General features: G+C 37.5%; 1 protein-coding gene across 1 annotated transcript in view; it reads left to right on the top strand.

Moving 5' to 3' along the window:
* Window positions 1-3,310, top strand: part of diaph3 (diaphanous-related formin 3) — a 96,507-nt gene extending 93,197 nt beyond the window's left edge. The window contains exons 4-5 of the mRNA XM_026274714.1: window positions 1,118-1,248; window positions 3,304-3,310. Of these exons, the coding sequence (XP_026130499.1) occupies window positions 1,118-1,248; window positions 3,304-3,310 (138 nt within the window). The remainder of the gene's footprint in view (window positions 1-1,117; window positions 1,249-3,303) is intronic.
* The last annotated feature ends 14,433 nt before the right edge of the window (window positions 3,311-17,743 follow it).

Below are 17,743 nucleotides of genomic sequence, written 5' to 3'. Positions count from 1 at the left end.
TTTATTTAGTTTGTTTGTTACTTAAACACAGGCAGTGCGCTGCATGAGACAAAAAAGCAATATAGCCAAAACCACCACATAGCCACTCAACATGCTCCTACTGTACATGCATGTTGATTTTAACAAACGATGTTGCGATTATAAATGAGGTTAACATGTATTAATGGGCCATGCTTCATCACTTTTTAGAGTGGAATTTTTTTAAAATAGGGCATTTTAAGTCGATCTACTGCATTAGACTAATTCCTCTCTCAATCAGTAGAAAATGTGGTTTACACCCCGTCATGAATGAAAAAAAAAAAAATACTATGAAACTGGTATAATTTTGAAAAAAACTATTTTTTTTGGGCCATACCGCCCACCACTAATAAAACTGTGATAGATGTTAAGTTTTGTGAAGGACAACCACTGGTAGGAAGCCTTTTAGCTGGGTTTATGATCAATCCAGGGTTTCCCATACATTGATTTATTTGTGATGGCCACCACAATATCAAAACAATTTACCACCACAAATAAATTTTCCAAAAGACTTTGACTTAATTGAATAAACATGAGCACTGCACGTCTCAAAATCAAAAACCGGTGCGAGTGTTATGAAGTGTTTGTGAGTTCAGCGCTGCTTTACAGTGGTAACCGGAGAAACTGCTCTCTCCCCTGCTCTTAAAACGCCTCCTGTTGACAGAAAATGAACTTGCATATACATATACATATACATATACATAAACATATACTGTGTATGGGGGCGGGGGAGTGTAAGGCTTTGGGAAAAACTGCAATCTGCATAAGGGTGACTTATAAAAGTTATTTTAGGTATGGAAATTACATAATTTGAGTTTTGATATTTAGGATATGGTCATTGCGCTACTAAGGGGGCCAATTTAACCACCTCAAACCCAACAATAACTCAACCATCAACCATCCATCCACCCCCCTGTATCCTGTCCCCTCTGTCCTCTTTTTTGGAAACTAAAATATGGTCAGCCTGGAGCCATCTTGGTACAGTCCCTTGGTAGATTTTTCCAATCATGCAATTAAAGCACCAATCTGCTTGAATGGGTGAAAAATGAAAAAGGGTTTGATAATGTTAGTGACATTTCTCTCTGTTTTTCTCTGACAGGGTAGTTTGAGGTGCAGCAGTCAGGTCTCTCCTCAGGAGTTTCTGAGTGAGCTGAAAGGAGGTGCCACCGATGAGAGACTATTTGCTTGTTTGGACTCCCTCAGAGTGTCACTCACCAGCAACCCAGTCAGGTACTCACTTGAAATATATATCTTTTTTAACTGTTTAGAACATTAAATTTCATATATGATGTTAGTCATATTTTTTGGCTTCAACATTTTCCTGTTTCTGTCTAATTCTGTGTAATTTAGCAGGATATTTTAGCTGTTTTTTTTCCTTCTCTAGAAACCTGCCCTGCTTACACAAACACACTTTTACTTTGGAAGGCATCTGCAAACTCTTACTCACATCTAAAACTTGACAAGCCAGCTTGATATTGCATCTCGCTGAATACTTGGAACATACACTGAACTATCCAGCCTAGCCACCCATCACATCTGACCTCCGACACTTGCCCATCGGTGTATAACTCAGCGGCGTGCTCCATGATTTCAGACTAGAGCAGCATTACACACTGGCATTCATTAATATGTATTACCGGTTGTCACGTTGACCCAGGTTTTCCGTCCTACCTTTTAATTGTTTGATGCCGTTTGCGATGAGCTCCCCTGCTGTGGGCCTGCATTTGTACTGCAAACATGACAGAGTGGCCTCTCCAGTAGGTTGAAGATGATAAACAATTTTTGAATATATATGTATATATATATTTGAATAGGCTTTGCTTTTTTCTTTTTTTACGACTCTAACAGCATAGTTTTAAGTGCAGTTCAAGAGAGATGCATGCTGTGGAAGTTTATAATGACAGAAGAAAAAGGTTGATGAGAGAGGAAATGCATATTTCATTCTCATGGTGGTCTGACTGTTGATGTCATTATTTTTTTTTTTACATTTTGTTTTTTTGTCGCTTTTATCATTTTTGCAGACTGAGCTTTGTATTGATCTTTAAAAAAAATCAGAATATATTGAAGCCTGCACATTTCAAGTGACTAAACAAAGTCTTTTAACTGCAGTGCTAGGTGCTTCAAAATCATTTGCTTGTAATAACATGACTTAGAAACATCATGAGTGCGTTGGTTTAGGACACACATTTGGTCCAGTACCCTTTTCATATGAAACATTTTCCTCATTCCAATCACAAAAAATCCAATAGATAAGTGGGTTAGAGAGCCGAGTGTGTGCGTGCAGATAAAGTTATTACAGGTGGTTAAATTTAATTTGACAGACCGTACTAAGCACTGTGTCTAATTTCAAGTCTATGGATGGAAAAATAAACCTCATCTGTGATGATGAAGGAGGAGAGAAAGGGAAAGTCGAGAGCATGTTCGAGCAGAGAGTCGGTGTTAAACTGTTTTCATCAGCGCTGCATTCTTTATTGGCATAATTCATGAAATGTCATGATTTCTATTAGCATCCAGACATTGTTCTGGCACATGCAGCTGTTCGTTATGGCCGTGAACGTCGCGGGCAGAATGATCCACAATCAGAGAGCAATGGCTGACCTTGTGTGGAGAGTGTAGCCTGAACATTACTCACACATGGTGCCTTATCATTTTTATGTGCAAGGTTAAAACTTCTCCAAACAATTCAGTCTTTTTTTTAATTTTTGTTTTTGGCATTGTCTGGCTACAGTATGACACAAAGTTGCTTTATTTGGCTACACTGATGAAAGCCTGCAGCATTGTATTTTTATAGGTCACTGGTGTAGGATGTATAAAGTCAAGATAAGGATAGGAAAAACAAAGACTAGAGTAAACGTTGATTCGTTGCTAAAAAGGTAATATTGAGTGCAAATGCTCAGTCAACTGGAAATGCACATGTTCATTAAGACTAAATTAGCCTGTGTTTTAGGTCGTGAGGACCTTGATAAGTATTTCACAGTGGGGGCGTGAATATAGAGACTGACCTTCTAATAGATGACATGAATGATCCATGTAGCCACATTACTCTGAACTTCTCTTGAATCCACATGCTTTGCAATAAGAAGCAAGATGGAAGGCCGTGACAATTCCCTAATTTAAATGGACATATGGTGTTTTATCATAACTAGGATCCCCACAGGTCCCTCTTAGCGATTCCCAGTTGGAACGTCTGGATGTTTATGTTCACATGCAGTCAAGGCTGGTATTGGCCCACATTGGAAGTCATTTTATCATTATGATAGTTTCTTCTTTTCTTCGTTTCCTTAGAGGCTGAGAAAATGACCTCATTGTAAGACAGGTTGTTGCTTCTTATTGTTAATTTTGGCCAAGCGGTGCACAGTAAATTGGCAACCTTATTGCCATTAGTCGCTATTTATAGTGTTAAAATTGTTGGCATCAGTCTGCCTGGTGATTTCAATTTTATTTATTTTTTTATGCCAAATTTACTAGTGTTTTTTTAATGCGTTTTTAATGAGTTTTTTGAACCACCAAGCATCAGAGCATATTCTAGTGCACCCCCAAAACAAAATCAAGGCTTTGTAAAAGAGCATAATAGGATCCCTTTAAGATCCTATCAACTGCCTTACATTTTATAAACCAAAAATTGGACTGATGTATTTGAGGGAAGGTATCGTTTCATCCCATCAGAGTCAAACTGAGCGTTTAACCTGCACCTGCAAAGGTGACATTTGTACCTGCCAGTGTTTGATTCTGTTAGCTGACGTACGAGGTCCTTCATGTCAACAGAATGAGATGTTGTACTCTGGGGAATCCAGTCAAACTTCACCAAGGATCAGAAACATCACAATGGTGTTTTTAATAAATAAATTCTACTATTGTTTTCTTCCGAGTTCAGCTTGATAACTGGGATTCTTTGTAGCGATGGATTTAACACATCAATCATGGGAATTTAAGCTGAATGCTGATGACATTTTGATAAATGCTCTTTGTTTTATGTGTCATCCTGTTTGCTGTTTTACTAGTCAAGTGGAGACAGTTCTAAGTTTAGTTTTAATTTCATATAGATATTCTGTTGTCAGTAGGATGATATGAGCACAGTTTTGCTGCAGTAGATATGTGTGTGTGTGTTCTGTGTGTGTGCGTGTATGTGTGTGGTAGGTAATGATGAACTTGATGAGTTTTGTGATCATGTTGGTGAGGCTGGCCATCCTTTGCTTGGCTGGTGGTTGATTTGTACCGTCATTCTCTCTCCTTCTCACATGGGGCATGAACACCAAGGATATGTAGGGGGCATAATTTATACCCATACTTCCTCTTCTACTCAGGCAAGGTGTCTGATTGGATGAGTGAGTGATGTTTCCATTAGCTATGTGCACCATTGTGAGTGACATTTATTTTCACTCACATTTATTTATTTTTTGTGCCAGTTCAGGAGTTCATCCTCTCATCCCAGCAGAATGCTAAATGATTTTGAAAAGACACCTGTTCTGATTTAGCAGGCCTTTTCCTACTGACTGTGGCTGGTTAAATATTGAACGGGATGACATAAATGAAGACAGGGCAGCGGAAAGATAGTAATCTTTTCCTGTCTTATGGCTACTCCTACAATAGGATTATCATCTTTAGCATATCTGTCATTCTTAAGTAAAATAAAAAGAAAAAAAACTGCAATCTCACTTATTGTGAACTATAGATACATTTCTGATGTCATTTGTATTGTTGCCCATCACATCACTTTTGCTTTATTATAAAGCCTGGTAAGGTTACTAAGGCATCATTCTAACTGTTATGAACCATTAAAGTTACTTGTTTGAAATAGGGATGTCAATTTTCGATAATTTCCATGATCAATCGTCGTTTAAATAAATGATCAACTAATCGATTAATCGTAATTAATCTTTGGATAAAAGCATCTGCTAAATGCATACATTTAATTTAATTTTAATTTTAAATGTGTGTGAGTATATATATATATATATATATATATATATATATATATATATATATATATATATATATATATATATATATATATATTTATTTATTTATTCAAACCTGATTCCCCAAAAAGTTGTCACTCTGTACAAATTGTGAGTAAAAAAGGAATGGAATAATTTACAAATCTCATAAACTTATATTTTATTCACAATAGAATATAGATAACATATCAAATGTTGAAAATGACACATTTTGAATGGTCATTTCAAATATTGGCTCATTTTGGATTTCTGAAAGCTACACATTTCCAAAAAGTTGGGACAGTTAAATGTACATATAAGGAACAGCTGGAGGACCAATTTGCAACTTATTAGGTCAATTGGGAACATTATTGGGTATAAAAAGAGCCTCTCAGAGTGGCAGTGTCTCTCAGAAGTCAAGATGGGCAGAGGATCACCAATTCCCCAACACTGCGGCAAAAAATAGAGGAGCAATATCAGAAAGTAGTTTCTCAGAAAAAAAATTGCAAAGAATTTGAAGTCATCATCATCTACAGTGCATAATATCATCCAAAGATTCAGAGAATCTGGAACAATGTCTGTGAGTAAGGGTCAAGGCCGGAAAACCATACTGGATGCCCGTGATCTTTGGGCCCTTAGATGGCACTGCATCACATACAGGAATGCTACTGTAATTGAAGTCACAACTTGGGCTCAGGAATACTTCCAAAAAACATTGTCGGTGAACACTATCCACCGTGCCATTCACCGTTGCTGATTAAAGCTCTATAGGTCAAAAAAGAAGCCACATCTAAACATGTTATAAAAAGAAGAGGGAATGCCACACAGTGATAAACATGGCCTTGTCCCAACTTTTTTGAGATGTGTTGATGCCATGAAATTTAAAATCAACTTATTTTTCCTTAAAATATAAATTTTCTCAGTTTAAACATTTGATATGTCATCTATTTTGTATTCTGAATAAAATATTGAAATTTGAAACTTCGAACATCATTGCATTCTGTTTTTATTCACAATTTGTACATTGTCCCAACTTTTCTGGAATCAGGTTTGTATGTATATATATTTAAGAAATACTTATGTGCTCCAAAGATCATAGTTTAATTATTTCTCCCAGTTTTTTATTATTTAAATGCAAACATATCGAGAGATATATCAAATATTGTAAAAAAATGGACAATATCGAGATGATATTTCTTTTCATATATTGACCAACCCTAATTCCAAGTGCAGTACACATGAAGTTGCTGGCATGATGCAAATGTTAAACAAATCACTTGTTAAATATCTTTGCAGAAAAGATGCAAAAACTACAACTACATATTGTAAAAACTTATCTTATACATATTATGTGTAGACTTATATTAACTGTAAATGTTCTTTATACACAAAAAACAAAAGCATCTTTCAGCCTGTTTCAGTCAGACTTACAATAGTAGTTCTTTACAGCTTTTTTGTCGGATTGTGTTGCTTTTCCATTGTTTTTTTTTCTGTGTAAACATGGATGTGTTTGACTGTTGCGCTTTACTGTTATCATCGGCATATTGTCAAAGTGTCTGATTCTAACATTTGGTAATACTCCTATTCAATGTCGCGTTTCCTTGATTTAAAAAAAAAACAAAAAAACAAAAAACAAATGTGGCATAACAATAAATTTGAATCAGTTGATAAAATCTGGAAAATCGCCCAGCTCAAGAAACAGCTATTGATATTACATAAAAATCAAAGTCCTTCCATGTGCAGCCATCAGCACTTTTCATCCTCTCTCTCTCTTTCTTGCTCTCTCTCTCCCTCTAGCTCTCTTTCTCTCTCTCTGTCTCTCACCCCTTTTGCTCTTTTTTTTCTCACTCCTATTTATCCCAGTGTCAACTCTGGACAGATGTGCTCTTGTCCCGACATGTGTGGGGAGATGGAATATAAAGCATGTAATTTCCCTTGGGTCCAATAAAATGGGCTGCCAGTTCTCTCCAGGAACCGGGATGAAAAAAAAAAAGTTTCTGCACAAGTTATTTCAGAAAGAGAGAGAAAGTGTGTCTTTAGTGACTGGCCCACTCTGTCGCTTCTTTTTCTGTTTCCTTTCTCTCTGTCATGTTTCTGAAAGAACCGTTCGTTTTCCTCTCTTGATGGCTGAAAATGTGCAAGACACTTTGATGTAAGGGAAGGATAGGGGAGAGAAACAGACTTGAGAGGAGTGACAGCGAGGGAAAAACAGCAAGTCGAAAATCAGGGAAGTTGTCTACAAATATATTTTGAATATCAACAAGTGCAAATATTTAGAGCTGAAAAAATGTAGGTAAACTTGCATATCCTTGCAGGTCTTCTGATGAGAAAAAGCAGTTGATTCAGCTTGATAATCAGTTTTTTTTTTTTTTTTTTTAAACATTGGTTTTGCTGTGCAACTAATGGCCCTTCAAACTGTTTTAAGCTCATTATATATTAGGAACCCTTATGGTCATTAATGTGCATCCACGTTATAAATCTAGTGAAAGATAATTTTACTTATACATATTAACCAATGGTTTAGGCTACGTGTTTTACGTCTTAAGGTGTCATAGTTTAAATATCGATTGAAGCAGAGCCAGTCCCTTAGGGTCAAATTTAATAGAATTTACAGGCTTCCCACAGCCCTAGAAAACCAGGGAATTTCAAAAGTGTTATTTCCAGGTTTGGTCATTACAGTTATAGAAATATATAAATTATTAAAAGGTCATGGAAAAGTCACAGAAACTTACAGTCAAAATTAACTTTTCTACCTACACTAATGTTCAAAGGTTTGGAGTTTTTGTTTTGTTATGATCAAAACTGATGTCATTTCATCAAAATACAGAAAAAACAGTGATACTGTGAAATATTACAATTTAAAATAACTTTTATATTTTAATATATTGTAAAATCGAATTAATTTCTCTAATGCAAATCTGAATTTCAGCAGCCATTACTTCAGTCTTCAGTGGCACATGGTCCTTCAGGAATCATTCTAATATACTAAATTGTGTGCTGAATTTTAATTATTATTCTCAAGGTTGACAATAGTTGTGCTGCTTAATATTTTTGTAAGAAGTATGACAGGTTTGATTCAGAATTCACCAATTCATTAAATAGAATGTTTAAAATAACAGCATAAAGATTGAGTAATGTAACAAACATATAAATTCATTGATCAACCCCGAATTCAACTGTTCAGTGATTCATGTTTTTCACTAATAGCTCACATGCTCTATGTTACATTTTTGTTGATGTGCACCAGGCAATCAATGTTTGAATGCTTGTTTTGAGTTGCCATCAGATTTCTGCACTTTTGCCCTTCTCCCTTGTCAAAACTGGTTTGATTACAAAACAGTGCAGAGTAAAAATGAGAGTGATACAACATGGCCTCATCACACAGGCTTTTCCTCAATCAAACTGTCACTAACAATTTGTCTAATAGCACGTTACAGAGTCTCACTTGGTTGTGTGCAGATTGCCCTCCTTTAATTTCGTTCCAGTGCCTTCTTTCTCTGCATACTGTGTCTCGTTCTGGATGTAGACTGTACTGGTCAGAGCACTTGCTGGAAACATCAGTTCTGTCTCCAGTGAGTGTGTTTAGCTCTGCTGTTGCAGCTGAAGGCAGTGTGTTGGCTCAGTGACTGTCACTCTCCACAGAGCTCACGGTGCCTGTGGTTTCCCCCCGGAGACACACTGCCCGTGCTTTTCCCTCCAGCATCGGCCTGTGGGTTAGCTGGTCATGCCCCATCAAACTGTCCTCCATAGAGGAGACTGAGCACACTGTGTAGTAGAACGTTTACCTATAAATCATCACTGAAGCCACTGGTTTTTTTGTTATTTGAAATGTTTCTTAATGTAGCCTATGCTCTCAATCTAAAGATTTGTATTTCATTAAAAGGAACAGTAAAGACTTCTAAAATGCTAAATAGGATTTGTGTTTGTTGTTTTGGATATTCAAAGTCAAGAATCCTGAAAAAAATGTATGTGTATTGTTTTCCTCAAATATTAAGCACCACAACCTTTTTCAACATTGATATTAAATGTCTTTTTTAAACAGCAGATCAGCATATTATAATTATTTCTGAAGAATCATGTGACAAGCTCGGGTAGTGGTTTCATAGAAATAAAACAAAATGTAAAATACATTAACATAGAAAACAGTTAATTTCATCTTTAATAATATTTCGCAATATTACAGTTTTACTATATATTTTTTAAATACATTCATCCATGGTGAACACTAGAACTGTGTATCACCAGCAAAGTCACGTTACGATACATATCACGATACAGTGACACTGAATTTCACCTCAGCAGAATTTAATAAAACAATGGTTTATGAAACATTGCATACTATAGGGCCAGTGAGAACTATAGGCAGAGCAGGCAGTTGACCTCTGCATTATGAAGTCCTCCATGTACCACAGTACAATATAGGTAATGGCACATGTTTCATGTTTACATTAGGCACTCCCCACCAGGTACAATATTCTTATTGTTTGCATCTTTTTTTTAAGCTCATAAATAATAATGGACTCTTTTTAATAAATATATATTGTAATGTACTCATTTAATTTTAGTTTTAGTATAGTCTTTGTTCGAAGCTGTCATTTTAGTTTTTATTAGTTTGTCATGTTCATACTCTTTTTAGTCTAGTCTAGTTTTAGTCAATGAAATCTGATGACATTTTAGTCTAGTTTTAGTTGACTGAAATGTATTCATTTATTCAATGAAAATGGTATTTTAGTCTCCTTTCGGTAATGCCATTCTATTTAACCCAGTCAATATAGAACAAGTACCCAGTAGTATAGAAGAAACCAAAATTTTCTTTTAGCCAAACCCATTTCAAACAAGGTTATATTATTATATTATTGTTACCTTATAGACTCAAAAATACATCCCTTCCAGACACAGAAAACTCTCTGATTTGAATTTACAACATTTATTTTACAAACCAAACATGTTAGAAGTACTCACCCATAATTTGAAATAAAATAAATGAAAACAATAAAGAAAAAAAAAATTCAGCAAACTTTTATCCCAAAGATGAACCCCGGCTGGCCGGCCATTGGTCCCTTTCTCTATGTCAAGGCTGATTTATACTCTACGCCTCTGCAAGTTCGCTTGGGTGAGCGTGGAAAATAATGAAGTTTGCTTTGAGTGAGAGCAAACTAATTTGGCGTGGCAGAGTGCATGGCATTTATTTGTAACTTTTCACATACAGACATGCACGTCTGTGCTGGCGTTTGTGTGAAACAGAAGCAGTTTATTGTGAAGTTCAAACTCCATTAGGTGCTTTGGGGGGGGGGGGTGTTTTCATAGTTTGTCCAAGGCTTCTTATTTGAAGTACGTTTTATTTGTATTGTATAAAATAAAATCTGAATTAATTTAGATATTAATTATACACTATTTGCTTAGGTTTTCTTGTTTATAATGCAAAATATAGCCAATAGTTTAAGATTGTTTTAAGTTTATACATAAATTATTAATTCATCAACTCATTCATCACAAGACTTGTACTGGCCATATTGGCAAATGACTTCTTCTCACTGGTAATTCCCAATGGTTTTAGAGGACAGTTATTCCTCGTCCTGTCGTTTTAAAGAATAGTATAAAGTATAAAGTATAAAAAGCCTCCGTTTGGGAAGGTGGACTCGCAGTCAGCAAAGGCTCCCGAAGCGAGGGCCAGTCAAATCGTTTTTTTGTCACATGATAAAGGTTCGTTGACTAAGATATTCAGTCACAATTTTTGCTGACGAAAGCAAAACTATTAACATTGCTGGTAGGTTATCATTACACAAATCAACACACTCTCTGTATTTAAAAAAAAAAAAAAAAAAAAAAAAAAACTAGAAGAGTTCTAACTAATGCACTGTTGCCACTGTACTGTATCTCACGCACACACGTCAGTCACACACAGATGACACTGCACACGCACAGACAGTAGGGACTTTAAGCAACAACAGCTGATGGAACGGCAGTGGTAAAGAAAGTGCAATTGTTCATGCGCGACTTTAAGTGCTATTTTGTGACGTATACATTGTAACTCTACTACGGGAGTACAGCTAATTTGCCATAGTCGCTACTACGTGACAGATTAAAAGGCGAGTATATTTTGAATAGTTAATCTAGGTACTAAGACTTATTAGCATCATACAAGACTAAAAACTCTTCTTCTGACAATAAATTGTCATTTAATGCCAAAAGCACACTTTGTCTTGATTCCATGTTTCACCGTCCTCTTGGTTGTTGCTGTTACTTAGTGTTACTTTGTGCTCTTTGGCTAGGGCAGTTGACAGTTTACGTCAGCCGTTACTGTTCCATCAGCTGTTGTTGCTTAAAGTTCCTTTTCTTTTTAGCACGCAGTTTTATTAATAAGATAGCTTAATCGCTAAACAGCTACATTATCTTTCTCAACAAGGGGGGAAAAATAAAAAGTCTGTAGGGTCCTATTGTTCAAAATGTTGAAATTGAAACTTTTAGATTTATACATTTTTTTACTGAATTGTTTTTTAATTGCACAGAATAAAATACTGAAAAATTACACCGAAATTCAGGTACCAATAACAATAGCATACTGGTTAATATGTGAATGGTACCCAACCTTAATGCAGACAGAGCATGTGCACATGGTTGCCAGGTTGACAAAAACAAGCAGCACACTTATGTTGTGTTATATACTGATATTGCCGTATTGCACAAATGGGAAGCTCTGTTTCAGGGATTATGTCTCTTTATATCAGGCAACCCTGGTTGTGTTCTTCTGTGGCCACAATATTGATACAGGGCCAGCTGTATCGATACTCGTATTGGCAAATTTTGGTGACGATACTTTGTTGTATCGATGTATTTAACACAGCACTAGTGAACATGATACTTCTTCCAAAAAAAAAAAGAAGAAAAAAAAAACCTTACTCACTCCAATCTTTGAATGTTGGTTTCTTAATTAGGGCCCGAGCACCGAGGTGCGAGGACCCTCTTGTATCTGCTTTGTTTTTTATTATTAGGGCCCGAGCACCGATGGTGTGAGGACCCTATTGTATCTGCTCTGTTTATTATTATTAGGGCCCGAGCACCGATGGTGTGAGGACCCTCTTGTTTCTGTGTTGTTTATTATTATTATTATTATTATTATTTTTCTGAAACTTTCTCGAAAAGTCATGAAACTTGGCACACACGTCAGAGCTGGAAAAATATTAGGTATGCAATGGTTTGCTAAGGTGGGTGTGGCAAAATGGCTCGACAGCGCCACCTATAAATTTTCAACGAAGTGCATCTTGAGCTACGTTTCACGTACTTGTATGAAAATCGGTACACACATGTAACACACCAATATCTACAAAAAAGTCTCTTGGTACGAAATCCAAATTCCAACAGGAAGTCAGTTATTATATTTTTTCTCATCCAAAATTTTGTCATTTTTGCCATTTCCGGAGGTTGTACTTTAACGAACTCCTCCTAGAGATTTATTCAGATCAACACCAAAGTTTGTCAGTGTAATCTAAAGGCCTTTGCGATGTTAAATTGCGAAGATCTAGAGTTTTCGTTTGAGGGCGTGTCTGTGGCGGCTTGGCGAATTTCGATGTTTCGCCATGAAAAATGAAGTTGCTATAACTTAGACATAAAATGTCCAATCTGCACCAAACTTCACATGTTTGATAAGACTCCTGACCTGAACAGATCAACATTCCCAAATTTAGTTATAGTCATAGCGCCACCTGCTGGCAACAGGAAGTGAATGCCTTACGCTGCAATGAACTACTCCTAGAAATCTAATAAAATCTAAATTGTGTTATGGTCAGTTTAATCTAAAGGCCTTTGCGATAGTGAATTGTGATTATCTTGAGTTTTCGATAAAGGGTGTGTCCTTGGCGACGTGACAAAGTTTGATGTCTCGCCATGAGAATAAAATTTGTAACTCAGGCATAAAATGTCTGATCTTCCCCAAACTTCACATGTTTGATAAGAGTCCTGGCCTGAACACAACTGAAGGCCAATATTCCATTGGGTGTGGCGAAATGGCTCCATAGCGCCACCTATACATTTTCAACGGAGTGCTCCTCGAGCTATGTTTCACGTGCATTTACAAAAATCAGTACACACATGTAACACACCAATACCTACAAAAAAGTCTCTTGGTACGAAATCCGAATCCCAACAGGAAGTCGGTTATTTAGAATTTTCTCTGCAAAATTGGCGTTTTTTTTGCCATTTTCAGGGGTTGTACTTTAACGAACTCCTCCTAGAAATTTATTCCGATCAACACCAAACTTGGTCAGTTAAATCTAAAGACCTTTGCAATGTTAAATTGCGAAGATCTTGAGGTTTCGATAAAGGGCGTGTCCATGGCGGCCTGACAAATTACGATGTTTCACCATGAAAAAGGAAGTTGCTGTAACTCAGACATACAATGTCCAATCTGCCCCAAACTTCACATGTTAGATAAGACTTCTGCCCTTAACAGATCTACATGCCCATATTCAGTTATAGTCATAGCGCCACCTGCTGGCAACAGGAAGTGACATGTTTTATGCTGCCACAAGCTACTCCTAGAAATCTTTTGACAGAAATGTAATTTTTTTGTGGTCAGTCTAATCTAAAGGCCTGTGCAATGTTAAATTATGGAGATCTTGAGTTTTTGTTAAAGGGCGTGTCCATAACGCCTTGGCACAATTTGATGTCTCGCCACAGCAAGAGAAGTTGTTGTAACTCAGGCATAAAATCTTCGATCTTCCCGATACTTCACATATTCGATAAGAGTCCTTCCCTAAACACATCTGAAGTCCAATATTCCATTAAAATGATAGCACCACCTGCTGGCAACAGGAAGATTGGAACATATATGGAATATAATTTGATATATTCCAATTATATTTATGACTTTAAATGCATATTTCTCGCCGTTCACCTTTTTACTAATGCCACTCGCTGGCGGGGAGCCCGGGTGCGAGGGTCCGTTCATCGCTGCTTGCAGCTTTAATTAGGGCCCGAGCACCGAGGTGCGAGGACCCTCTTGTATCTGCTTTGTTTATTAGGGCCCGAGCACCGAGGTGCGAGGACCCTCTTGTATCTGCTTTGTTTTTTATTATTATTATTCTTCTTCTTCTTCTTCTCCCGAATGAATCGCATTTTTGAGGGCTTTAACATGCTCAAAAAGTCATGAAACTTTGCACACTCGTCAAACCTGGTGAAAATTTTCGTCTGATATAGGATTCAGAAGAGGGTGTGGCAAAATGGCTCGACAGCGCCACCTATACCAAGAAAATCAACAGCCTTCCAGCTATGTTTCACGTACATGCACGAAAATTGGCACACATATGTAACACACCAATACCTACAAAAAAGACTCTTGGAGCGAAATTCTAAACCCAACAGGAAGTCGGTTATTTTTAATATTATGAGCATATTTTGTGTAATTTTGGTCATTTCCATGTGTTGTATTTTAACGAACTCCTCCTAGAGAGTTCTTCAAATCAACACCAAATTTGGTATGCCTAATCTAAAGGCCTTTGCGATGTTAAATTGCGAAGATCCTGACTTTTCGTTGAAGGGCGTGTCCGTGGCGGCCTGGCGAATTTCGATGTTTCGCCATGAAAAAGGAAGTTGCTGTAACTCAGACATACAATGTCCAATCTGCCCCAAACTTCACATGTTGGATAAGACTCTTGACCTGAACAGATCTACATGCCAATATTCAGTTATAGTCATAGCGCCACCTATTGGCAACAGGAAGTTACATATTTTACACTGCGACAAACTACTCCTTGAAATTTTATGACATCAATGTCTTTTTTGTGGTCAGTCTAATCTAAAGACCTGTGTGATGTTTAGTTGTGAAGATCTTGAGTTTTTGTTAAAAGGTGTGTCCATGGCGCCGTGATGAAGTTCAATGTCTCGCCATGGGAATAAAAGATGTTATAACTCAGGCATAAAATGTCCGATCTTGCCCAAACTTCACTTGTGTGATAAGGGTCCTGGCCTGGACAGATCTGAAGGCCAATATTCCATCGAGTGTGGCAAAATGGCTCAATAGCGCCACCTATACACTTTCAACGGAGTGCGTATACACTTTAAACGGAGTGCGCCTCGAGCTATGTTTCACGTACATGTACAAAAATTGGTACACACATGTAACACTCCAATACCTACAAAAAAGTCTCTTGGTACGAAATCCGGATCCCAACAGGAAGTCGGTTATTTTGAATTTTCCCTTCAAAATTGCTGTTGTTTTTGCCATTTTCAGGGGTTGTACTTTAACGAACTCCTCCTAGACATTTATTCAGATCAACACCAAACTTGGTCAGTGTAATCTAAAGCCTTTTGCGATCTTAAATTGCGAATATCTTGAGGTTTCGTTAAAGGGCGTGTCCATGGCGGCCTGACAAATTTCATTGTTTCGCCATGAAATAGGATGTTGTTGTAACTCAGGCATAAAATGTCCAATCCTCCCCAAACCTCACATGTTCGATAAAAGTCCTGCCCTGAACACATCTGAAGGCCAATATTCCATTATAATGATAGCGCCACCTGCTGGCAACAGGAAGATTGGCACATATATGGAATAAACATTGATATATTCTACTTATATTTATGAGTTTAAACGCATATTTCTCACCGTTCACCTATTAACTAAAGCCACTCGCTGCCGGTGAGCCCGGGTGCGAGGGCCCGTTCATCGCTGCTTGCAGCTTTAATTATTATTAGGGCCCGAGCACCGATGGTGTGAGGACCCTCTTGGAATTGCTCAGTTTATTATTATTATTATTATTATTATTATTATTCTTCTATAAGATGAATCGCATTTTTGAGGGCCTAAACATGCTCGAAAAGTCATGAAACTTTGCACACACCTCAGAACTGGCGAAAATTTACGTCTGATATGGGTTTCAGAAGTGGGTGTGGCAAAATGGCTCAACAGCGCCACCTATACACGTTCAACGGTGTGCGCCTCGAGCTACGTTTCATGTACATGTATGAAAATCGGTACACACATGTAACTCTCCAATACCTACAAAAAAGTCTCTTGGAGCAAAATCCGAAACCCAACAGGAAGTCGGTTATTTCTAATATTATGAGCAAATTTTGTGTCATTTTTGTCATTTCCATGCGTTGTATTTTAACGAACTCCTCCTAGAGATTCATTCAGATCAACACCAAATTTGGTATGCCTAATCTGAAGGCCTTTGCGATGTTAAATTGCGAAGCTTTTGAGTTTTCGTTGAAGGGCCTGTGTGTGGCGGCCTGGCGAATTTCGATGATTCGCCATGAAACAGGAAGTTGCTATAACTCAGACATACAATGACCAATCTGCCCCAAACTTCACATGTTTGATGAGACTCCTGACCTGAACAGATTGACATGCCCATATACAGTTAGAGTAATAGCGCCACCTATTGGCAACAGGAAGTGAGATATTTTACACTGCGATGAACTACTCCTAGAAATTTTATGACATCAATGTATTTTTTGTGGTCAGTGTAATCTAAAGGCCTGTGCGATGTTAAGTTGTGAAGATCTTGAGTTTTCGTTAAAAGGCGTGTCCATGGCGCTGTCACGAAGTTCGATGTCTCGCCATGGGAATAAAATATATTATAACTCAGGCATAAAATGTCCGATGTTCCCCAAACTGCACATGTGTGATAAGAGTCCTGGCCTGAACACATCTGAAGGCCAAAATTCCATCAGATGTGGCAAAATGGCTCGATAGCGCCACCTATACACATTCAACAGAGTGCGCCTCGAGCTATGTTTCACGTACATGTACAAAAATCGGTATACACATGTAACACAGCAATACCTACAAAAAAGTCTCTTGGTACGAAATCCTAATCCAAACAGGAAGTCAGTTATTTAGAATTTTCTCTGCAAAATTGGCATTGTTTTTGCCATTTTCAGGGGTTGTACTTTAACGAACTCCTCCTAGAGATTTATTCAGATCAACACCAAACCTGGTCAGTGTAATCTTAAGCCTTTTGCGATGTTAAATTGCGAAGATCTTTAGATTTCGTTAAAGGGCGTGTCCATGGCGGCCTGGCAAATTTCGATGTTTCGCCATGAAAAAGGAAGTTGCTGTAACTCAGACATACAATGTCCAATCTGCCCCAAACTTCACATGTTAGATAAAACTTCTGCCCTTAACAGATCTACATGCCCACATTCAGTTATAGTCATAGCGCCACCTATTGGCAACAGGAAGTGACATGTTTTACGCTGCGACAAACTACTCCCATAATTTTTTTGAGATTAACATATATTTTGTGGTCAGTCTAATCTAAAGGCCTGTGGAATGTTAACTTTTGGAGATCTTGAGTTTTTGTTAAAGGGCGTTTCCATGGCGCCATGACAAAATTTGATGTCTTGCCACAGCAAGAGTAGTTGTTGTAACTCAAGCATAAAATGTTCAATCTTCCCCAAACTTCACATGTTTGATAAGAGTCCTGGCCTGAACACATCTGAAGGCCAATATTCCATTATAATGATAGCGCCACCTGCTGGCAACGGTAAGATTGGCACATATATGGGATATACTTTGATATATTCCACTAATATTTAGGACATTAAATGCATATTTCTCAACGTTCACCTTTTTACTAAAGCCACACGATGGCGGTGAGCCCGGGTGCGAGGGCCCGTTCATCGCTGCTTGCAGCTTTAATTATTATTATTATTCTTCTTCTTCTTCTCCCGAATGAATCGCATTTTTGAGGGCTTTAACATGCTCAAAAAGTCATGAAACTTTGCACACGCGTCAAACCTGGTGAAAATTTTCGTCTGATATAGGATTCAGAAGAGGGTGTGGCAAA

The sequence above is a fragment of the Carassius auratus genome, chromosome 11, assembly GCF_003368295.1.
Source record: "Carassius auratus strain Wakin chromosome 11, ASM336829v1, whole genome shotgun sequence".
Lineage (NCBI taxonomy): Eukaryota > Metazoa > Chordata > Actinopteri > Cypriniformes > Cyprinidae > Carassius > Carassius auratus.
This window is presented reverse-complemented; position numbering and strand designations above follow the sequence as displayed.